We start from the raw sequence: 25992 nt of genomic DNA on the forward strand, positions 1-25992 counted from the left end.
TATATAGTGTGACATGATTCTTCAGAAATCATTGTAATATGCAGATTTGCTGCTCAAGATTTCTTCAAAACAGCTGCTCAAGATTTTTATGGAAACGTGGTCATTTTTTAAGGATTCTTTGAATAGAAAAAACAGCATTTAATTGAAATATAAACATTGTTTACAGTCACTATTAATAAATTAATTGATATATTAAATATGAAATTTCTCTTTAAATTTTCAAATTTTTAATGACTTGGTAAATCTGGGATGAAATGATGAAATTGCAATACTTTAAAGGTTTTATTATTAGTATTTGCAATGTCTGTATAAATTATCCTTTTGCAACATTTATTAATCTTGGCTAATATTAATTTCTAGTACATGTACTAATGCATTAACATTTCAAGTTTTATAAATAAGCATTATGTGTTATGAATTAATATGAATTTTCAATAAATAATGCATTTATAAAATAAGTATTATACACAAAGTAACATTAAATATTTAATATGCATAAAATATAATATTAATAAATGCTGTAAATTGTTCATTGTTATTTATGATACCTATTGCATTCACTAATGTTAGTAATTTTAAAGTGTTCCTGATGAAATTGGGGTTAATAGGATGTGCTGTAGCGAGAAGGCAGTCAGTGACTTCATACTTTCCCACTTGTGGCTTGGATGTGGATGGTAGTAATGTCTGTAAAACGGATCAAGTTTTAAAATCCTCAATGGCTGGCAGGCAGTGGTAATCTTGTGGTACAGAAAGAGGTATCCTTGCTTATTACTAAAGGATTACCATAATGCCAGAGCCAATAAATAATGCACTGTAGTTTTATTGTCTGGTCCTAAGGCATATAGTTACTTACTAAAGGATTACCATAATGTAAGATCAAATAAATAATGCACTGTAGTTTTTATGCATATAGTAATTTTCTGTAGATGTTCAGAGTGATATTACCTGATTTCTCATCTTCAGCATATACAGTCAGCTGTGTTGATATGGTAAATTCCTCTTGTGTTGAAGAGTATGTGATGTACAAAACCATATTCACCCTCCTCTCTCTCTGTGTGCAAACTATCATTTGCTTCTGTCATCCAGCCTCTCATCTATGAAAGTTTGCTACTGTTTTAACAGGAGGCCAGACTCTGGTCTGTTGTGTCCACATGCGGTTACCTTCACAGACATGACTCACAAATGGATCAGATTCAAACGTACAGATGTGAATCAGCAGTGACTCATGCCTCAAAACCATTTCAAACTGGTTATTTCTCTGAATAAGCAGCTGTCTCATCATTACTGAAAGATCTAGTTATTAAAGCTCACCAACAGCGAGTCACGGAAGGTATACGCACATACCCTGCTATACAGATGTGATATAGAGTTGCACTGGTCCAGATTCATTTTCATCATAGCATTTAGCCATGACAGTGACAATCTTAATATGCTTGCAGAAATGGATGCGTACATAACTATTTAATTCTCATTTACAATGTTGTTGTGGCCTAGCAATTGAGTGAACCAAAGCATTCATTGTGGCACTCAGCCCTTGGACTCTTGCTCAATGCAAAGTTGATCCTTGCCTTAAATAGCTATTCTTACTCTGAACAATGGGTAAATTCAGTGAGAGTGAAAGTTTCCTCAAGATGTTTATTCATGTAACAAAAAGATTGCTCTATACTAAGACTATGCGAGAAACTTGTTTGTTATTTGTTATTTCTGGAACAAACCTTAAGACAACCTAAAAATTGAAGTTTTTGGACACATTTTGTTAAAGAAATAATTCACCCAAATATGAAAGTTGCTGAAAATTTACTCACCCATAGGCCATTATTTGTTTATTATAAACATGCAGCTTTTCACCTGACGAGATGTTAATTGATTAACTGGAGTCGTGTGGAGTACTTGTGAATTATTGTGACGTTTTTATCAGTTGTTTGGATTCTCATTCTGACGGCACCCATTCCCTGCAGAGGATCCATTGGTGAGCAAGTGATGTAATGCTAAATTTCTCCAAATATGTTCAGATGAAGAAACAAACTCATCTACATCTTGGATGACCTCAGGGTGAGTAGGGGAGAGCTGGGCACAAAGTAACACTTTTTGACTTTCTCAGTTTGTGTAAATCCACATGGGGTTCAGAGTAATTTCACACTTGTCTAGTACAAATATGTCGCTTTGTTTCATAATTACAGTGTATACGTTTTTCTTTATTTACCCTCAAAAATTGGAAGTGAAATGTGACAACATGCCCCATAGGTGGGGTACATTGTAACAGCTGAGGGGCACGTTGTAACATGACCATGTGACAGCTTAAAATGTTATCTGATCACATGAAAAAAATATACAAGACAAACTAAAATATTTTGTCAACAAAATAAAATAATTATTTATTTCAAATAAAATAATGGCGTTTTTTAAGAATTAAAAATAATTTGATTTTGGAATTTGACAATGAACACATTGCAACCATGCTTGGGACGGCCCACATAAACGAGCCAAAATGCTTTACATGTCTTGAAATAATAATTTCTTAACATTAAACATTGACTGTCAGTATTTATTCACCTGTTTCTCGTCGTTTATCATTAAAATGTATTAAAGTAAATAGTCTGAATTACATCGCTAATGTCATAGAATAGCACGGCAGGGTACATTGTAACGCAGTGTTACAACATACCCCATCTGCGCAACTGGAATTTAAAACCGGTTACTGTCTTCTGATAGTTAGCGAAGAATTAAAAAATAATCTAAACTGATAAATAACAGATTGGAGATTAAAATAATAGCAGATTTGTCTCATTTTAAATGAGTAATAAAAACTGAGATGAAAAATTTACTTAAGCCAGAAATATAATTTTACTACGGTAAAATAAATGTTCAGCGATATCTTCAAAAAAACTTTTGAATTTTGGTGCACTTTTTTTCTCTATATAATGTTGATATGGTAACTAGTAAATGCTGAAAATTTGGTTATGCTAGCATGTGTGGAAATATTTAAACTACGTGTGTTACAACTTACCCCGCGTTACTTTGTGCCCCGCGCTACCCTACATTTTCAGCAAATTTTCTTTTTTGAGTGAACCATTCCTTTAATTCATAACTAAAATTATGCAATTGTACAACACTCTTAAAAATAAAGGTTCAAAAAGGGAGTTCTCACAGCGATGTCATGCATAGAAGAACCAGTTTTAGTTCCCCAAAGAACCTTTCAGTGAACAGTTCTTAAAAGAACCATGTTTTCTTAGTGTGAAGAACATTTTAATATTCTAAAGAACCTTTTTACCACTGTAAAGAACCTTTTGTGGATTGAAAAGGTTCCATGGATGGTAAAGTTTATTTTTTGAAATTTTGATTTGATGCCAAAAGAACCTTTATTTTTAAAAGTTAATGTTGATCATGGAAATGTTAATTTTAAACAAAACTAACACCACTCAATCATGTCTCACATAATTATGTTTAGAATTAATTTATGAGATACGATTCATTTGAATCATTTTACAGTCTGTACTCTTTTATTGTGTGTGTGTTTTACTCATTTTGTCAATTTGATCTTTGTTTTACCATAAAGACATTGCAGCTGTCTTCACCTCGACAGGTTTTAATCCTTTAATGCCTTGACAGAATCAATAAATGTCGGTCAAGATAACAGTTTCCCAATTATGATCCAGAAATTAACCAAAACGACGCATGGAGCTAAGCCAAATACATCGCTCTTTTTTGTTCTTTTAAGCATGACAAGCATAAAACCTGCATGCTTCTCGCGAGTGCTCGTATCAAATCAATTCTCAGTCACTTGTCATTTTGAAGCAGTAGCCTATTACGCGCGTTACCTATTCAGGGATTACCGTTTTATATAGGACAACAATAACAGGACAACGAGCAACATTTCAGGTGTGTATGATACTCTATTAATATCGTGTCCTCTCTCTCTCTCTCTCAGTTCATTCTAATTTAGGACATTGTAACTTTTCCTCCGTCCCTTCCCACTTTTTTCATTGTGCCAAGGGACAAATAGGAAAATGAACCCTGTTGGTTAAAGAGAGTGGGTTGATCGCAGATCCTCCCTGCTCCTTTATTCCTCCGCTCTCTGTCATCCTCTCTCTCTTTTTTCTCCTCCTCTGGACGAGCTCACAGCATCCATCATCTCCAGCCTGCACTCTATGAGACTCTATACAATCCTTCATCTGCACGGGGGCTTTTCAAGAAGAATCCAAGAGGAATGAGGTATGTGGCTTTGAATGCATTTAAATTGCCTATAATGATTCTGTAAAAGTAGTTGCAATTTAGCTAATTTATTTCATGGCTTTTGGATTTGGACTTTTTGGGCATCATTTTTAGGGTTAGTGAATTCTGCTTATGCAGAACATTTTCTGTCCTGTACATTTTTAAGTTTCAGAGCACAGAAGGAGATGTTATGGAGGACATTACTGTGCTCAATATGCATGCTGCATCAGCCCTTGTGAATTGGTACAGACTATTATACAGAGCACTATCCATTAAGATGATTATTATAACAACATTTAATAATTGTTCTTGGAAAAACTGTGTGTTAGTCACCAGTACATAATATTCTAATGAACTGGGGAATAAAAAGTTTTTGTGAAACTAAAAAGGCTCTCCTTTGGCATCAGGCTGCAGAAATCATTTTTATTTATATTTATTTGTTTGTTTATTTATTTTGGCTGCAAATGGTTCTTTGGAGATTAAAAAGTTATTAATCTTACATTACAGGCTTTTCAGATCAGTCTATTTGCAACTGGATTTTTAAAGCACCGGCACATTTTTTTTCTACGCAACTGGAGCATAAAAAGTGTTGTTGTTTTTTTATGAAACTAAAAAGGTTCTCTTATGACATCAGGCATCAGACTGTAAAGCCCTTTTCATGTGGATCTGTTATTGCTGAGATCATATCTATTCTTGGATCCTTGTACTGAGAATTAATTTTAGAATTTGTTTAGAATGCATTTGAAAGGTTGTCAGTGTTGGATGGTGCATAAGTGCTTTACACAGCCTGAGCCTTCAAAGAGAAGACACCTATTCTTGACATTTCTAAATGAATGCGTGTTCTATATGCATGAGCAGAAACTGAGACTGCATTTGAATTTGCAGCAAGCTTAGCAAACACTCAACCTGTAATCATTTATTTTTATCTCCATTACCTAAATATGCAATTACTGCACAAAAATGGCCAGTTATTATTACTTTACCGATTACTGTGTTGAAAAGGCTTGCTAATGTAAGAACCAAACACCAGTTCAATTCCAGGATCTATTCTTGCACTTGTGTTGGAATTGAATTGGTGAAAAAATAAAATAATATTAGTGTGCTGAGTTTAGCTCTTCTTAATATTGCACCTGAGACTAAAGGCTTTGCCGACACAAATATTAGAGGTTTTTGAGCAAGCGAGGAAAAGACACCTGCAACACACCTGCTGGATGATTTTGCTTTGTGAAACTAAGCAGAAATCCAGGTGCCAAATGTAGCATGAGAGACATGATTCATGAATACCTGTTTGGTCTACATCTGCAGTTATTCCAAAGCTTATGTGAGTCAACTTAATTCTATTGAGACACTGAGCGTTAATGTCTGCAGTGTGTTTTCAGCTGTAAAATTGCAACACTTTATTGGCTGTATGCCACAGCAACCATTCATCTTCCCAGTGGCTAAGCTTGTTTCTAAACCCATCGCTCAAATAGGTGTAGCAGAGCAGAAGTAAGTTGATGTGTGAGTGTTTTTCAAGCAGTTATAAGATAAAGATCCTTCATATCATCTGACAGATTAAGTTAAACTGATATGAGGCATCCACACATCTTCTTATCCACTGCTGCTTTTCTTTAGAGATGCCTTCACTCATATTTAGTAGCTGTTGTGGAATAAAATAAACTATTTGGTAATTTCCTCTCAGATTAATTAGGTGTCTTTTCTTTAAATCACCACTGCCAAAATACTTGCACGAACCCCTGCAGGACACATCTGACCTAATTTAACTGTACAGCAGTCATGTCCAGTCCTGATCACCCTAGTGTGAAGAGTAAAGGGTCTCTCATGATCAATTTAATACTTAATACCAAAGAATTGGCTGCATTAAATCAAAAAGTCAACAAGATCAATAGTAACAGTGAAGATAATTTATAATGTAATAATTTCTATTTCATATAAATGCAATTTTTAAAAAAAATTTCTATTCCTTAAATAATCCTGAAAAAAAAGTATCACGATTTCCAGAAAAAAACAAATTAAGCAGCACAACTATTTTCATCATTGATCATAATAAGAAATGTTTTAAGTACCAGCATATTAAAATGATTTCTGAAGGATTATGTGACAATGAAGACTTAAATTATACTGGTGCTGAAAATTCAGCATTGTCATCACAGGAATAAAATAAAAAAGAATAAAATTTTACAATACATTCAAATAGAAAACATTACTTTTAAATTGTAATAACATTTCACAATATTATTGTTTTACTGTATTGTTATCAAATAAATGCAGCCTTAGTGAGCATTCTTTTTTTTTTTATTATTTAACGACCCCAAACATTTGAACAGTAGTGTATGCTCCATTTATTTTTTTATTATTTCATTAAATGAATAGCTCACCCAAAAATGAAAATTTTGTTATCATTTACTCACCCTCATGTTGTTCCAAACCTGTTTAAGTTTCTTTCTTATGCTGAACACAAAATAAGATATTCTGAAGAATTTTGAAGAACCAAACAGTTGTTGGTCCCAAATGACTTCCATAGAAGGGAAAAAAAAAAATACTATAGAAGTCAATGGGGACCATCAACTGTTTGATTACCAGCATTCTTCAAAATATCTTCTTTTATGTTCAACTCATACAGGTTTGGAACGACATGAGGGTGAGTAAATGATGACAAAATTTTCATTTTTGGGTGAAAGTTTTTCTTTCAAAATTGTACTCATTCATGTGACTTCAATTTGTATATTATATTATATATTATAGATTTTTGTATAGCATTTATGCATCTACGTTAATGGTTATATACAATATACAGTGTTGTCATTGATATGGCTGTGAGGTTCAGTCCACTATTCACATCCGTTCTCTGCAGGTTCTTACAGAGCTCAGAGAATGGCTGTATGCTTGGCTAGCCAGATTTACCACAGGCTGCTTGGCTAATAACACCTCAGACATGGGTGAATTACCCTCTCTGTCTCTCTCTGTGTGAGTTCCGGTCGGTCTGTGTTTTTGAGGACAGAGCTGGTTGCCCCTGGTGATGGACCAAGTCACAGAGAGTCATGCGAGGTTAGAAAGGGCTTGAGTTTGAAGGTGGGTGTGGCACTGAAAGAGAAGAAAGAGCAAGGGAAGAGTCCATGACCAAGCAGACAGACAACGCAGAGAAAAGTCAAGGAAAAAACATGGGGAAAATGCAAAACAGAGCAGCATTCCACAGTGAACGATGTTCGTGGGAAAGTTTTTCTGCTTTCTTTTACCATCCCTTGTCTGTCTGAGAGTTTATCCATTGGAATAACTAATCTAAAACCAAATCTTCAGCAAGAAATAGTGAGCTCCTTATACGGTCGGTAAAATCACTGCTGTGATGTAAGTGAAATAGACCGCTTCCTTCCCCATTTCCCTTCAAAATGAAGTCATTCTGTATTCCAGACAGCAGGCGTCCGTGGAGATGCCTGCCTAAGCACTCTTGAGGTTGCTGGGCCCCGTCCTCCATGTTTGCCCTTACAGCAATCTGGCTTTACTTTTGGCTTATGGAAATGTGGCTGCGTCTGTTGTAAAGTTCTCAAGAACAGGATACAAGATAAGCAGAGAGACAGTTCAAATACTTGCAGATACTTGCAGTTAAACAGCAAGGCAGCTTTGTTTAGTCTTCTCAGTATTATAGCTCATGATGTTTTCCATCTGAAACTCACAAAAATATTTGCTTCTATCCTTAATTTTGGAGAAGTCCAAGTGCACTTTTAGAGGAGGTACAGTGAAAGTGCAAACACACCCCTATTCTCCATGGCAGTAGTCTTTAACACGCATTTGTATATCCAACTTCAGGTCAACCAGTTCATGCCAGTTTCCAGCCATCTCTCTCTCTCTCTCTCTCTCTCTCTCTCTCTCTTTTCCTCTTAGGCGAACCGTTTCCATGTACCCATTACTCTACATTACTAAAAAATGCACCATAGCGTCAGAACGTCCTGCTCTGGTGCGTCTGAGGCTTTTGTGCCCTGAATTCAGCTTTTGCTGGGCTTTGTAGTTCCTGTCTTGTACTTACAGTAAACCACTTCTGTTAGACCTCTGGATCAGAGAGCTTAATGGGCCATAACTTTGGTGAACTTCCTTTTAAAATTGAAAACAGGAGAGAAAGGTTACATCAAGGAAGTGTACTGAATTGTTGCTTTTCTGAGAAATCACACAAATCACAGTTTTTTTCTTAAAGGGGTCATATGATGCTATTTTAAAGATCATTATTTTGTGTATTTGGTGTAACAGAATATGCTGACATGCTTTAATGTTCAAAAAACACATTATTTTTCAAATACTGTACATTATTGTAGGTCCTCTATGCCCCGCCTCTCTCAAACACGCCGTTTTCAACAAAGCCCCCTCCTTTGACAAGCACAGTCTGCTCTGATTGGCCAGCTGACCCAGTGCATTGTGATTGGCCGAACACCACAAGCACGCGTCGGAAATGTAACGCCCCTTACCATAATCGCGAGCGTCAGCTTTCAAAGTAAATATCAAGACAGTTAATAATGTCGTTAGTTTTACCATCAGTTCAAGCCCGAAAGGGCAACAGAGTCGCGTGACAGACACAGTGATGATGCAGTACACAAGCCGCGGTTAAGACAACTGACGTGCTATGATTTCTGACAGGTAGTTCCAGGGGCGGACTGGGACAAAAATTCAGCCCTGGCACTGTAGCCACATCGGCCCACATTACCACACCGACATAGCCCCACCCATGGACACACGCATTCACTACTTACATTTGTGTACAGATGGTGAAATAATATAAGCAAAAACCCTATGATTGTGTGGTCTCTTGTTTTCACCAAGTGTAAAAACAGTAATATTGTGAAATAACATTACAATTTAAAATTACTGATTTCTATTTAAATATATTTTATTATTATTTTATTGCCTTATTTTATCAATGTTGAAAATCAGTTTTGTGCTGCTTTATATGTTTGTGGAAACTGTGATATTCTTTTCAGGATCACTGATTAATAGAAAGTTTAAAAAAACAGCATTTATTAGAAATCATTTGTAGCATTATAAATGTCTTCACTGTCACTTAAAACATATGAATTTTTTTCTTTTAACTTATCTTTTAAATGGTTACTTGTAGATGGTGCTGTATCTCAGTTACCACAAAATAAATAAGTAAATGCATTAATTGATAAATAAATTAATTAATTTAAATTAATCTGTAAATAAACAGTTTTCAACACTGATAATAAAATTAAATATTTCCTTAAAACTTTAAAACACCAAACTGGTGTTGGGAATGGTTTTGTTTTTTAATGTACACATTTATTTATAGATTGTAATAAATGTATTTATTTTCTTTTTAATGAGTCCATAAGGAAGGTTTGCTGCTGTTTGGAATTTGGTGTTCTTGCAGTTCACATGTCCAGATGTCCAAACCCAGAGCAGTAGTACACAGATGAATAGTTCAGAAGAAAAAAACTCCTGTTCCAGTGCACTTCCTTGTTTGTTTCGTTGATTAAAACTCACATTCCATCAGTAAATTTCCACTTCATCAGTCTGTGCTCTATTAGGTAACATTACACATCAGGAATGAGGGTCTTTCTTTAGGGATTGTAGGCTGTAATTTCACATCTGGATGTAAACAGAGAAGAGTTACAATTAGATACTTAAATGACCCCTAATTTTGCACAGACATCATCGTAAACATCCTGTCATTAAAATAACTTATAGTCAATGATATGTTATCATGAACAATTGATGTAATCAACTCATTACCTTCCACTTCATTTAAATGGTGCCTGGACTCCTGCATGAAAATTGCTTGTGTAGTGTTGCTGAAATTTACTCTGATTTTTTGTACGGGTTTTAAAAAGTCACAGGGATATTTAAAATTGTTAGAATCACTGGACCACTGTTATGTCTACTTGCTTTTCTGGCTCACTCTTTGAGGCATGACTATTCAGTTCATTCAGTCTTTACAAACAGTATTTCAGTGGATCTAGCAGGTGGTCTTTTATTAATTTATTTCAGCCTGTCTCACTTAGAAACCATCTAGCCGCTAAAAACATTTCCTTTCACTGGGCCGTTTAGCTAAACACAGTCTATATTGTGCTCTGTGTGTAGTTTAAGGGCTGCACAGAGACAGGTGCATAAAGATGACCTTAGTGGAGATGGATGTACTGGTAAAGAGATGCTCATGTTTAGAAAAGGGTAGTTTGTCTGTTCGGTGACTGGTCAGAATTCTGAGCACATACAAGAGCTCCCAAAGACTCCAAAGATCTGAATCATGCCAGCTGGACGTAGCACTGGGTTGCCAAATCCTCTGTCTGGGAAGCTCTCGAGTAACCTCTGATTCAGAAAGGCTTGTGAAAATGCAAAACCACACATAAAGCGAAGTAAAACAAATAAAAATGTTATTCAACACAAATTATAAGTCTGCAAAGTCTCATCGTTTAAAGAATAAACACACCCTCCAAAGACTGTGCTGTGGGTCTGCAGTGAAAATTTGTTTACGGGGCTGTTTGAGCATTTTGTTGTTTTTTTCTAAAGAACTGCAGGCAAGCCTTTCTTTCTTTGTTCCATTCAGTCACATGCCTTTAAAACCAGGGTTTTCAACCAGAGGTCTACAAAAGGGATCTGTGGAGTAGATGATTAAATATATAAATGTATACATATAATCTTCTTTAAAAGTGTTAAATATTTGTTAATTGGTTAACCTATGTATGGGGGATACACACACATAAATAAATAAAACTGTATATATAACCATACAGTTTTTACATTATGTATTATGTAATGTAATAATGTCAACGTTCTAGTAAATGATAGTCTTTATAAAGTATTAGCAAAAATATATACCTCTTGGTGGGGGTTCCTGGTCCTGAAAAGGCTGAGAACCCCTTTTTAAAGCATTTTTCTTTTCTTCATTTGAACAGATTAAAAATCACCCAATTTAGTGCCTTAATGCCTATTACAATAGCTGTTCAAATTTTGCACTCAAACTGTTTGATTTTAGAAGGCTCAAAAAATTCAGTGAGTGTGAATTCTCACAATCTGGCAGAGGCACAAAGAACTTTCGCTCTTTCTCATTTTCTCGCTTTCTCACACAAGGCAGTGTGTCATTTTCCCCTATGAATATCCATGAACTTACACTGGAACAGAATGCAGTTAAATTAAATGACATAAATTAGCTAAATTGCTGTACTGGAAATAAATGTTTGCGTCTTTCATTTCAACACAAAGATCTTATGTTGTGGTATGTCACAGTTCCATTTGACTTTTATAATGCTGTTCTTTGTCTTTGTTTCTATATATTGTCTCACTCTCTCCCTCTGTTCGGTCTCAGATCAGCGATGTTCCTGCATGTACTGCTGCGTGCCATCTGCCTCTTTGTCTTGTCATCTTCTGCCGTCCTCAGTCCTGCAGCAGGTGTGTCTCACCTCTACTGTTCAACACACAAAATATAATTAACGATAAATAACAGTAAAGGTCATAGATAGATAGGTCATAGAAGCTCTTAGAGTCCAGTTACAGAGTATGTTGTTGTACTTTTATTGCTCAAGTGAATGCACACGTTGGAATATAAAAAATCCAATTCAGTTCAGTATTAAACTGTCAGTTGATTAGTATCTCAATCATTCTTGTCTTTTCCTCAGATGAGACCACATTCTTACAAGTGACCATTCCTGATAGCCCCCCAGTGTCTGCCATTTTGGGGGGCTCCTTGACTCTGCCCTGCATGGTGAGTCTCTCCCGGACCCCATCTTTGGGCCGACATGCTGTACTGACCCAGCCACGAGTCAAATGGAGCTTTCTTTCATCAAACAGAGAGACAGAGATCTTAGTGGCCCGTGGTGAGAGGGTAAAGGTGAGTGAGTTGTATAAAGGCAGGGCATCACTGCTGAATTATGCTGCCTCTTCAGCTGATCTCACCCTCAGACTGGATGAACTGATACACAACGATACAGGCTTCTACCGCTGTGAAGTCCAGCACGGCTTGGAGGATGCTCATGACCAGGTCCAAGTCAAAGTAAAAGGTGATTATTATGTAAACTACTTTGTGCAAAGATCACTGGCAAACCCAGATTGTCTTGCCATATTTAGTCAACAGTGTTTTGCACACACACACGGACTACCATTCAAACTTTTGGAATTGGAAGGATTTCAATATTTAAATAAATCTTTACCAAGGCTGCATTTATCAGTTTATTTACAGTAAAATGAGTAATAGTGAGAAATCATATTACAATTTAAAATATATATATATTTTCCAGTTGAATGTATTTTATATATTTAATGCAATTTATTCTTGCCATTTTCAGCAGCAATTACTCCAGTCTTAAGTGTCACATGATCCTTCAGAAATCATTCTGATATGCTGATTTGGTGCTCAAGAAATATTTGTTGAAAACAGTTGTGCTGCTTAATATTTCTGTGGAAAACATGAGTAAAAGCTTTTTAAAACAAAACAAAAAGTACTGTCTGGATGTCACGATGTGGGTTAGAGGAGGCATACAGCGAAGGGGCAATCCAAAGGTGACTCTTTAATTATCAATCCAAGAGTTTAACACTGATGAACACAGGAATAAAACACCACAACGTAACTTTAAAGCAAGACAAGGGAACGGAGGAAAACACAGGCTTATAAACACAGGGAATGTGATTAGGCAGAACTGAAACAGGTGGAGAACTAAATCAAAACAGGTGAACAGAATAGACTAATCGGGGAACAACGGAAAACTGGGTCAAGGCAGGATGCACAGAAACGTAGGGGATACACAACCAAAACAGAACATAAACGTGACATTACGCCGCCCGCCGAAAGGCACGACCTCGCGCCACATAACATCGGCGGTACCGGATCCCATGGCAGAGCGGGCAGCTCGGGGGAACAATGGCGGAGCAGGCAGCTCGGGGGAGGCCATGGCGGAGCGGGCAGCTCGGGGGAGGCCATGGCGGAGCGGGCAGCTCGGGGGAGGCCATGGCGGATCCTCCGTGGCCTTAGCCGGCTCGGCCACGTCCATATGCCTCCCCCCCCAAAATTTTCTTGGGGAAAACTAGGAATCCTGGGGGGCGCTCTGGAGGAGCGGGCACTTGGAGCGAGCTCTGGGGCTGGAGCCGACACTGGAGTGAGGACGAGGGCCGAGAGCGGTCTCTTTCTCCTCAGATTCCTTTTCTGGTTACGGGTGAATAGGGCGGCCGGCGGACTGAGATCAGCAGCGGCCGGCGGGCTTGACTGCTGTGCTACCGGTGGGCTTGACTGAGGAGCGGCTGCGGTTTCTGGGCTGAGGAAAGGTAAGGGTCTTGTAGTCGAGGATGGACGAAGAGAGGCAGCTTTGAGCGTTGATCGGACTGAGGTAACAGCCGGGTCCACAACCTTGGCTCCCAGGTCTGCGCTGTTTGATGCCCACTTACAAGCTCGAGGAAACCCGGAAGGAGCAGAGGAAACAGATCCATTAGAGCAGTATGTGGAGGTTACCGGCGTGAGGTGAACTGGCGAGGCCAAGTGCTTTTCAGAGGGGGCTGTATGAGAACGGTTCGAGTTATCTAACTTCTTCCACTTCCAAGTTTGAACCATTTAAATAGAGAATGAGATTAATCATCTCGACCAGGGTGAATTCACATGCTGGATAACTATAACGAATGGTGTTCTCATCCAGCCCCAACCGAAACACGGCACTCAGAAAGGCATCGGGCCAGCTCACCTGATGGGAGAGCTCGATAAACTCCTTCACATACCTCTCTAATGCCGAGTTCACACTGCACGATTTTAGCCCGATTTTTCACTCGCCGACAGGTTTTGCGAAATCGCCGACAAATGCCCGAAATCGGAGGCAAATCGGTGCTCGTTCACGCGAGTGACAATCAGGCAGTGTGAATTATCAAAGACGCGATCGGAGGGAATCGCCGATGCGTCGCCGACGCCCGTGAAATATTTGGCATGCTAAATATCTGGAGCTGTCGGCGATTCACAAACACACTGTGTGAAATGAGTTCTGACTGAAAAACACATCGGCGATGACCTACAGCCAATGAGAGACCAAGATACAGGGCAGCAGGAAGTTCGGGGAGGAGTCATATGAAACCTAGTTTGCGGACCAGTGTTGCCAAATCCACTATTGCCACCGGTTGTTTTTTATGTCAGCAGGTTGAAGCGACCCCAATAACGTGATATTTAGGCCCTGGAATGTGAATTGTACCAGGAGAACCCTGCCAAAAAAATGTGTATTTTACCCCCCGATCGTGATTTTTACTGGGGGACCCCCTCGAAAGCAATTGGGCTATTTTCAGGCTAGTTTTGAGTAGTAATTGGGCGGGTTTTGTAGCGAAAACCTGGCAACCCTGCACCAGACAGAGCTGTCGGCGATTCTTCCTATTGTAAAGTCATGCAGTGTGTAACCTCCAGTCTCGTTCCATCGTGCAGTGTGAACACAGCAACAAATGAATGCTACCCCAGATAGTCGTTCAGTGTGAAACCAACAGTGATGCGACGTCTTTGAAAATCGTGCAGTGTGAACTCGGCATAAAAGGACGGTTATCCTGTCGAAGGTCCCATAGGTGCTCCTCAGCCCAGTTAGTGTCGCTCGGTTCGGTCATCTCGTTTTAGGGTCTTGCTTTCCGTCACAATGTGGGTTAGATGAGGCATACAGCGAAGGGGTAATCCAAAGGTGAGTCTTTAATTATCAATCCAAGAGTTTAACACTGACGAACACAGGAATAAAACACCACAACGTAACTTTAAAGCAAAACAAGGGAACTGAGGAAAACACAGGCTTATAAACACAGGGAACGTGATTAGGCAGAACTGAAACAGGTGGAGAACTAAATCAAAACAGGTGAACAGAATAGACTAATCAGGGAACAACGGAAAACTGGGTCAAGGCAGGATGCACAGAAACGTAGGGGATACACAACCAAAACAGAACATAAACGTGACATAAATGTGACACCGGAACAGTAGGCTACTATATATTTATATTTACAGTATAAATAAATATAAAATAAATTCAATATAAATTTAGCAAATTGAACACAATGTGATCCCATCTTTTGGACAGTCTTGTATAGTAACTTGCCACAAGTATCATAACATGACCGTTTTGTTCAAAAGTAGTGTTTTAATAAGACACATGTTTTCCAGCCTAGAAAATGGCAAATAACACTTCATAACAGTTCAAAAACTATGATATATGAGAACAGTGACATGCTGTGTGTTCTTAGGTGTCGTCTTCCATTATCGCCATACCTCAAGTCGCTATGCCTTCACTTTTGATGAGGCAAAAGACGCGTGTGAAGATATTGGAGCTCAGATTGCTTCACCAGAACAGCTGATGGCTGCGTACCGCAGCGGTTATGAGCAGTGTGACGCTGGCTGGCTTTCAGATCGCTCCGTTAGGTGAGTGAACAGACACATCAAATAACCAACTACTGAGAATGTCCTATATATACTTGCAGTAAATGTGATGCAGACAACTTTCTAGGTACTAGCAATTTGTCTATTCACACGTAAAGCAACAAAATCACAGTCTGTCAGAACATAGGCCTATTTGCCATTTAATATTTGGAATGGATTTCTGGATTGGGGGCGGAGCTAAATATTGTCTTGTTGCAGTGCTTAGAATAGGATATAAAAACAAAACCAGTTATTAGATTGGTTAATGTGGTTAAGCTTAGTTGGTTTTGACTAATAACAAAAATACATCTATCTTTAGGATTCGTTAAAATGTTTTTATACTATCCCTATGGCTTCTTAGATACCCAATCCAGATGCCACGTGAAGGGTGTTTTGGAGACATGGATGGATTACCAGGCGTTCGAAACTATGGCATGATGGATAATGATGAACTATATGATGTGTATTGCTATGTGGAGAACATTCATGGTAAACCACTCCCATATCATTGCTAATATTATACTCTTGCAATCAATGCTAACTGTGCTCCAAACTATCGATATTGGCAAGCAGTCCATATTCAAAGAATGTACTCTGTTTACGATGACTTGTTTGTGATTGTCAGCAAAAGTTGGTTGTTCATTAATTGATGTAACTGTTTTTAGGAGAGGTTTTTCATGGGTCATCCCCACAGCGCTTCAACTTGTCGGAAGCTAAGACATACTGTGAGCAACAGAGAGCTCAGCTAGCCACTACTGGCCAACTCTATGCCGCCTGGAATGATGGTCTGAACCACTGCAGTCCTGGTTGGCTTGCTGATGGAAGCGTTCGCTACCCCATTGTGACCCCTCGTGAACGGTGTGGGGGTTCTGAACCTGGTGTCAAGACAGTTTATCGTTTTAGCAATCAAACGGGATTCCCCCCACAGTCTCGGCATGACGCTTACTGCTTCAGAGGTATTTACAGATATGTTTTAATTTGAGTTTTTCTAAAGGTTCACAAAACTGTCTTAAGATAACCAAGGTTCAAACTGGAGTCCAGGGATGCCCAAGGGGGTCTGTGATCAAATTTGAGGGGGGAAAAAAGCATTTTTGGGGCTGTATGCTAAAGATGTGATAATATTTTTCATACACTATATAAATTGATTTTTTTTACTTGATATCATTGGAATACTTGGCATCAAAAAGTTTGAAAACTCCTGACCTATACTATCAATCCCATACAATATAGGATAGGGATAGTTAACCCAAAAATGAAAAATCTGTCATTAATTACTCGCCCTCATGTTGTTCCAAACCTGTAAGACCTTCGTTCATCTTCGGAAAATAAATTAAGATATTTTGATGAAATCCAAGAGGTTTCATTCTGACCCTCCATAGACAGCAGCGGAACTGCCACGTTCAATGCCCAGAATCGTAGTAAGAACATTATTAAAATAGTCCATGTGACATCATGAGTGTGCATTTCTCTGCTTGTAAACAAGGCACATCCGGGTTCTACGTCAGAACGCCGACTCCTGCGTCGGCAGCACCACATGCATATGTCATGGTACTATCATGAATGGTGGCGGAGACTGACACAGAAGAGAAGAAATTGTTGAATAAAGTCGTCTTTCCACTGATGTCACATTAACTATATTTACTAACGATGTCCTTACTACCTTGCTGGGCCTTGAATGTGGTAATTCCGTTGGTCTTATGGGTGTAGAACGTCATGAGGGTGAGTAGTTTATGACAGAATTTTCATTTTTGGGTGAACTATCCCTTTAACCTTTGATCAATGGTATCTCTAATATTCTTCCTCTGCAGCTAACAGCAACTCGCAAACAGTCTCACCTATAGATCATATGGCAACAGAACCAGAGGACACCGAGCAGCATATTGTGACTTTAGCAGTTCCTCAAGAGGAGTATAGTGTGGATCAGATCACTCAACAGTCAGAAAATGAAGCACAGGGGGCTGTTGAGTCCTTCTCCATTTACAGCACACAGACTACTTCAGAACCAGAGGAACACAACCACACCACAAGCCCTCAGTTAGATGAAGATAGCACCTATAGAGACTCCACCACTCCAACCAACACAGAGATATATCTTGAGTCCACTGAGGTCACCTGGCAAAAAGTTGAGTCTGTTCCAGAGATTTACATAGATCCAAAACACATTGATTTCACACAAAAAGGAGAACCAGATATAAAAGCTTCAGCAGTTGATGGTGTTAAAAGCAGTAATCATAGACACTACCAACCAATGCCAGATACCAACCTACAGCCGGGAGAGCCCATCAATTTCATCCCACCTGCAGAGGCTCAGCCTGAGACAACAGAGGAACCGTCCTCTCAACCGAAGGAGATAGATGGGTCCAAACACTTCCAACCCATGCCTGAAACCAACCTGGAGGATGAGGATAAAGATCATGTGACTAGTGAGATCTCCATGACCACTGAGGATACTACACTGGAGTTTGACTCAAGCAATGCCACCACAACTCAGCATGCTTCAGTCCAGTCAAGTCCCTCAACATACCTACCTGAAGGTGCTACAGTAGAAGAAAATGCAGGGAATATCACAGAAACTCCAGAGCCAGATGAAGACTGGGGTCTTTTTACACACACAATTCAGTCCACATCAACAAGCACATCCAGCACTGAAGGTTGGTTGGAGGGTTCCGGTGAGGATTTGACCTTGTTATTCACACAAAAGGCCGAACATCTGGTCACCTCGCATAATTCAGAGACATATGGAGCATCTACACCTGAGACTATGACAGAGAGCTTCTCATTAACACATCTGAACAGTATTAGCCCAAGTAAGTAAAAAGAAACAATATGCTTATACAGTGTATCAGCAAACAATAATTTTGTGAGCTTTTTATTAACCAAAATGTACCAAAATGCGTTCCATTCAGAACTGAATTGAGAATGCCTTTTAAATTGTTTAATTTTAAAAAGTGGTATTTAAATTAATTGGAATTCAAAGAGATATGTATTTGAAAAGTTTTAGGAAACAGCCTTGAACTTTGAAGGTTTATAGGCTTTACAGACAGAGAGAATGATTTAAACGATGGTTGAATGGATAGACAGAGAAAAACTAATAATTGTGGGTCACACTTTATTTTAATGCCCAATTCTCGCCATTAACAAACCATTAACTACGACTTTTGCCTCAATAAACTCCTAATTTGCTGCTTTTTTAATTGTTAGTAAGGTAGTTGTGTCAAGTTTAGGTATGGGGTAGGATTAGGGATGTAGAATAAGGTCATGCAGAATATGTGCTTAATAAGCATTAACAAACAGCCAATATGTTAATAGTAGGCATGCTAATAATAACTAGTTAATAGTGAGAATTGGTCCCTATACTAAAGTGTTACCAAATTATGAGTAAATTGCCATAGATAAACTGTAAATCACCAACTGTTGAGAAAATTCCATATCCTGATCATGTTTTGCCTTATAAATTACAATTAAATTGTTGTGAATTTGTTCACTTGCAGCTTTTACACCCAGACATGAAGACACTTCTGCAGACCATCACAATGCTGAGGAGACCTCAACTGAGACTCTTCCTGTGTCTCTTGGTGCAGTTGATGATGGCAGTGATTATTCGACCGTGAGCACGACACCGAAGGAAACCGAATCTTCTGAAAGTTCTGGCGAACGTGATGACATCATGCCAGTCACACTCTTGACCACCCCAACGCCTCACCTGTTGGGCACATCAACAACACATGGGCCTGTTCAGGTAGAAATCAATTCTCCACAGGAAATGGAAGGTGTCCTCTCTGAAAGCACAACTTCATCTGGCCTTGGGATTGTGGAAGAAGAATTGGAGGAGGTGGAGCAGGTTGGGCTTGGAGAGGAACCTAATCAACGAATCACCACATCCACTGAGCTTAACAATTCTACTGTAACTTTCAGCATTGATGGCAGTGATGAGGATGAGGATGAGTCTTCCGGAGAAAGAGAACCTTCAGGAAACAGGTCTTCAGTTATTAAGCATCCATACTCGGATGTGGCCACCATCACTCCCTCTAATCTGACAGATATGCAAGACCTTAATGAAACAAATAGTGATAATGATGATAATCAGGCCAGCACTGTGGGATCCATGAAAAGTCTGGAGGTTACATTTCTTCCTCATGGGACCCAAAGTCCCATCTGGCAAACGGTGGCGTCTTCCACAAACCCAGGAGAGTTCAGAGCAGATGTTGAATTCAGTGGGGAAGCGGCACTTACCACAGATGACATCAAAGCCTTAGATGAATCTGACTCCACCAATGCACCCATCAATGAGAAGACAACGCAAACCCAAAAACCATCCACTACGTCAGCCATCAACGATGATGATGATGAAGATCATGATTATGAACTCATGACTAAAGCAAACACAGACAATACGGAAGATGAGAATGATGTCACAACCACACCTGAGTCTTCCACTCTGCCTGCCAGACCCACACAGAGAGTGCTGGTCAGGACAGGCTACATTTCAGGTAAACATAATGTAGTATATATATTGTCTCAATTTCCAGACTGCAAGTTATATTTTAAAAACTGCCTGTCTGTCTGTGCTGTAGTAGTTTTTCGATCATTTACAAGGAGGAAAATGAAGAAAAGTTGTTTTTTTTTTAATGTGGGCATTTAGAAAGAAAACAACTTGCCTAAAAGTATTTCAGTGCTATTTAATGATGAATAAACTATAGCTAGTTTTAAAAGTACATGGTCAAGCCCCTTAAACCACTTATTTTAGTATTATTTATATACTTTTATAGTATATACTTTAAATTACCTTTTTTCAGTTTTCATTTTAATTTGTTTAATTTTTAGTTATTTTACATGTTTTTTTATATTTCTATTTAGCTTTAGGTCATTTTTTGTCATTTTAATATTTCAGCTTATTTTATTTCAAATAGCTGACAAGGCAACATTTTAAGTTCTAACTAATTTTTTTCATCTAATATTTGTATTTATTTCAGCTTCATTTCACTTGCCAATTCAGATAACATTTTTAAATCATTTTAGTTTTGGTTAATAACAACACTGCCTTAAACATCTAGGAGTGATAGCACCATCTATTGGTTGTTTAAATTTCTTGAGCAAACCAGATGCTCTCAGAAGGGGGCGCTGTTTCCCTCCAAACACTGCCAGATACATCTCTTTAAAGTACCTGGTAACTTGATAACTGACATGCTGCACCAACTGATTAGCACGTCTATCAAAGAGTACAGTGCAGACAGATAGAGACAGAAAGAATTTATCCAAAGTGTGTAACCCCCATCACAACAAATAGTTGCAGTCGTGCATGAAGGAAGAGTTTTGTTTAGTGGGGCCATGATGACTAGAAACTGATAACAGTACAACTGGAAAGAAAGGGCAACGTATCCGATGCTGCTACGGCATGTTTTATGTAGATAGAGGTTAACAGAACCAATCAGGGATCAAGATTTAGCCTGTTTTTGATTGAGTTGTGGTCCACAAATTATAAGCCATACTCTTAGTGTAATGGCGGTTTTCCACTGCATGGTACGGCTCGGTACGGTTCACTTTTGGGGGGTTTTCCACTGGGTACAGTACCTGGTACTTTTTTTAGTACCACCTCGGTTGCGGTTCCAAGTGAACTGTACCGTTACCAAAACGTGACGTGTAAACTCTGCTGATCACGGATTGGCCGGAGAGAATCGTCACTACCTGCGTCACTGAACTTGCGACACAAACACAAAAGAACCGCTAGATTTAAATCAGCACAGCCAGCGAAGGACCGAACGCAACTGTTTTGAACAAGCGCACCTTTTTTTTAACAACCAAAAAGTTTTGTTGTCTGTTGCGGAAGAACAGACGTTCCTCTCGTTGATAGCAGAGGAGCGGATCCAGCAAGAGCTTGATGGGGCGACGTGGAATGAAAAAGTTTTTTTAGGAGTCGCGGCAGTAGAGGCGGCGCAACTATAACGACATGTGAATAATCCCACCCACTCTAAAGCGGTACTGAACTGCAGTGGAAACGCAAACCGTGCCGAGCCGAACCGTGCCGTACCGAGCCGAGTCGTACCACGCAGTGGAAAAGCGCCATATGTGTAGCTATTACTGCATAGTTGCACCACCCTGTGTTTGTTGAGTATAACCATACTTTATTTTAAACCCTTCATTTATGTGCAATATTTTTATAGTCCGCTATAAAAACATGTGAATGGCCTTTTAGATGCATGTCTGGAGAACCCTTGTAAAAATGGAGGCACCTGTGTGGACAGTGGAGCAGGTCATAGGTGTCTCTGTCTACCCACTTATGGAGGAGACTTTTGCGAGACAGGTGAGTAACCTGCATATCTCATTATACTTCTACACTATAATACCTTTTATATATATATATTACCTGTTTATTCTGCGATTCTTTAATATTTTACATGAATAAAATTTATGAAAGTAAATTTAGGTCTATGAATCTTAATGAAAATTTAAATTAATGTATTTATATATATATATATGATATGTATATATATGTGTATATATATATATATATATATATATATATATATATATTGTCACAGTTCGGTTAGTTTGGACTTTCTGTTTGCTTCCTTTTCCCGTTGTCATGGTTATTGATTTGATTTTGTATATATAATTAGAGCAACTTAACTATAATTTGTCCAATCTCTCCCCACAAAGATCTAGAGCACTGTGAACCAGGCTGGGAAAAGTTCCAAGGGTTTTGTTACAAACATTTTACGAAACGGCAGAAATGGGAGGTGGCAGAGCAGCACTGTCGCATGAGCGGAGGTCACCTGGTCTCTGTTATGTCACCTGAGGAACAGGCGTTTATCAATGGTATGTCTGAACAACTGCTTGTAGAGTTGGCCCTTTTCTGTTGATCTAATTTTGACTTCTTATCGTATGTTAAAAATTTTAACTTGATGGAACCTGATTGAACCTGATGGAATGTGTTTAACAAGGTGTCATAAGACAGGCTGTCAGTCTTTGCAAGTGGCTTTTATTTTTCAGAAACTCAGTAGGTTCACTCTTTTGATTCACTCAGGAACAAACCAAGTGAAGTCTTTATTCTTTATATGAGTCATTGAATTATTTACTCAACCGATTTATCCACCTTATTTTTCAACCTGGAAGTAAGCCATTTTCTGTGAATGTGTGAGACTTAGCCGCTGTAGGGAAACAACGAGAAGAATAACAAAGTGCAGTAAACAGTAAAACTGTTTGCACAGACACATCAGTTTGCCATATCAAGCAGCAAAACGAGTTATTTTGTACAGTTAAAAATAACAGGAAGCGAATGACACTGGAAACCAGACATGGCCGCGCCCGCTCTTATGGGAAAAATAAGGTGGATAAAAAAACACTGATTTATTCAGGAAAAAACTCCCATTATGGTATGTTTACTCAGAGAAGTGAACCTTTGGAACTGTTTTCATTGGTGAAGAGCAAAAATTTACGAACTAAAATGCCAATAATTGCTCTAAATTGTAAGTTAGCCTACTCAATACTAACTTCCTGTTTTTCAAGTTGTTTCTCAGAAAAGCAGTACTCTTGCTCGAGTGATATTGCTTAAACTAAGCGGCAACTAAGAGGTGTGCCACACTACTGAAGCATTTTAGCTTACAGTACATAAAGGAATTCATAAAGGACCAGGTTTGTTGACATAACATTGAGAGGCCCTGCATTTTGTTCTGCATTTCTATACAATCATCAAACCGTTGAAGGGCTTTGAACATGTCACCTTATTCATGCGAGTGAATGAGGGTTGTGTTAAAAGGTCCTGTGCATGTCTGTCATATATGATGCATCTGGGTGTTAAACTGGAACTGGAGTCTATGTTGTGTCTTACTGACAGTGTATGCTGGCTCTTTTGGCATTTTTGTGTTTTTCTCTTTCCTTAGATAAATACAGGGAGTATCAGTGGACGGGTCTCAATGACAAGACCATTGAGGGAGATTTCCGCTGGTCAGATGGGAACCCTCTGGTGAGTCTACTGATCTGGCTTTCTGTAAAAAACATGACAAAACATCAAGTGTTTCGTCAAGGGTTTTCCAAACTAGAACTGCATGGGGTTCTTGACTTGATTAAAAACTTGATTATTCCAAACTTTTGACCTGTCTCTCTGTATCAGTTGTACGAGAACTGGTATCGTGGACAACCAGACAGCTACTTCCTGTCAGGAGAGGATTGTGTTGTCATGGTGTGGTACGATGATGGGCGTTGGAGTGATATCCCTTGTAACTACCAGCTGTCCTACACGTGCAAGAAGGGCATTGGTGAGTACATCACATTCTGTGGTGGCGCCAGGGCCCAGGAAGAGCAAAAGTTCATCATGGTTTGTTTTTCTTTAGCAGCATTCTGTGGCCAGCCCCCTCTCGTACTGCACGCTAAAATGTTTGGACATCGTCAGCTAAAGTACAGGGCCAATTCACAGGTGCGCTACTACTGTGAGCCAAGCTTCATCCAGAGACAAAACCCTATCATCACATGTCAGAGCAATGGACAGTGGGAGGAGCCTATGATCACTTGTTCACCAGGTGAAAAATAGTTTTTTGTTAATTATATTATATTATTATTCCATTGAATCCAAATAGCTTACAGTGTTCATTTCATGTATTTTGCTCACAGTGGGATCAGCATACTCAAATGGAGAACCGGTAACATGGCCCACAGGTCAGAACAAGGAAATAATCATAGAAGAGACAACAACAAAAACAACAACACCTGAATATGTGGACATAAAATGGATCTTTTAAAACAAGCACACGGCATTCTTTCACTCTCCTGTTTATCATGTCATACCTTCGTTTATCCTCCTTAAAAATGTCCATCGATCAGCTCTACAAAGTTCTTTATATAACAGAAATGTTATATAAAAAAAATGGTCTCACTTTTTTAAAATGGTACTTCCAATTGGATAACGGTTTAAATACACCAAACATTTATAACAGGTTATTAAATTAGACTAAAAGGTTATTAATGTTTGTTTTCTTCACTCAGCTCTTTTATTTGACGTTTTTCTCTCTGTAGACCTTGTTGACACTGAATTACATTTTGTAATTCTAAGATACCGTAAAAGCACACTTGATAAAATGCAACTTCCAAACAAAGCTTGTAACCGTTTGGACCAGACACCTGTTCGGTTTAGTTTTTTTTTTTATATATATAAATTATGAGATAAACCTATGAACAAATGCACTCTAACATCAGCTGGTCTGAATCATTTTGTTTTACATTGTTGCCCTGTAGTGACTAATTATGTCCTCATCACCAGTAGTTATCCATTCTTAAACATTCAGTGTCCTGTGTTTTTCCTCATTTAGAGTTGCCAACCAAGACTCAACTTGAGATAAAGAACTCTTAGGCTAACAATGACACAACTTTGTCATAAACTAACAGGAATTCCTTAATAAACAAAACAGCAATATTGTGCTTGTTGTTGGCTTTAAAGTACTCTGGGAAAAAAAGTTTAAAAAAAATCTGCAACCTTTGTAAACTCAATCAAGTCAGTTGAGGCATATCAACCCATCCTTTGTGTTGATGTTGGGTCAGCAAAGCTTTATGAAGCAGGGAAGATTCCTTATGCACTCCACAAATGTTTGTGATTTCTAGACCCACGTTGAGTCTTTTTATGGAAAGACAGTTGGTCATTCTGTGTCTTGGTGCTCAGTTTTTCAGGTCTGTATTGTACTCTGGAGGATGGCCATTTTCAGTAGACTACTATCAAGTCTCATTTGATTCAGTGATGCATCACTAACACAACCATATTTTAGTTTTCGATGGCCTGAAACCAGGGCATATTTTATCACTCTAGAAACATGAAATGAATTACATTCCAAGCAATCAGAGCAATCACAATAAAAAAAGTTATCACAATAAGAAATTTTTATGAATTTTCTTGCATATGTGAATATGTGTGTCTCACAATATGTGTGTATAAGTGTTATTAAGAATTAGTTTAACAAATCTGTGGTTAATATTCTAACTAGCATTACTAGTAGTGCGCCTGTGATTTGTGAGGCACTTTGAAAAGAATATTTTATGGGAATTTGTCTTGTAAGTTGATTACTGTTTTCTGTAGTTTTGAAACACTGCGCATGTGTATGTATATAACTTATATATAAATATATATATATATATATATATATATATATATATAACTTATACTGCAAGTGACACTTTAGGATTGTCACCAAAAAAATTTATGTAAATACAGATTTCATATTTTCATTGGTAATTTTATTCACTCATTTTACAATCTTACTATTTTGTTAATTGACGGTGTTAAAATAAATAAATAAAAATCCAACTATAAGGCACCATGCAGCATATGGTGCTAAACAATGTAACATTTAAGATAATGTGATTAATGTGATCACATTTATGGAAAAAAGCAGCATTAAGTTCACCTCTCTTTTTAAAAAATAAAGCTCATGGAGCTCATGGGG

At 38.3% G+C, this 25992-nt stretch overlaps 1 protein-coding gene across 3 annotated transcripts; it reads left to right on the plus strand.

Annotated features, from left to right (window-relative positions):
- Positions 1-2035: 2035 nt before the first annotated feature.
- On the plus strand, positions 2036-25405 carry LOC107741758 (brevican core protein-like). 3 transcript variants are annotated; one of them, XM_016554534.1, is made up of 16 exons: positions 2036-2052; positions 3846-3879; positions 3994-4212; positions 11519-11601; positions 11829-12209; positions 15394-15568; positions 15927-16054; positions 16231-16521; positions 17374-18372; positions 19057-20055; positions 21759-21866; positions 22223-22381; positions 23446-23528; positions 23676-23820; positions 23896-24081; positions 24173-25405. In XM_016554534.1, the coding sequence occupies exons 3-16, from the start codon at positions 4208-4210 to the stop codon at positions 24298-24300; spliced, it is 3870 nt and encodes a 1289-aa protein (XP_016410020.1). In that variant the 5' UTR covers positions 2036-2052; positions 3846-3879; positions 3994-4207; the 3' UTR covers positions 24301-25405. The 3 variants fall into 3 exon arrangements, with proteins under 3 accessions (XP_016410020.1, XP_016410021.1, XP_016410022.1); XM_016554535.1 differs by having other exon boundaries at positions 23899-24081; XM_016554536.1 differs by having other exon boundaries at positions 17395-18372.
- The last annotated feature ends 587 nt before the right edge of the window (positions 25406-25992 follow it).

Source organism: Sinocyclocheilus rhinocerous, unplaced genomic scaffold (assembly GCF_001515625.1).
Source record: "Sinocyclocheilus rhinocerous isolate Xijiao unplaced genomic scaffold, SAMN03320098_v1.1 scaffold616, whole genome shotgun sequence".
NCBI classification, from domain to species: Eukaryota; Metazoa; Chordata; class Actinopteri; order Cypriniformes; family Cyprinidae; genus Sinocyclocheilus; species Sinocyclocheilus rhinocerous.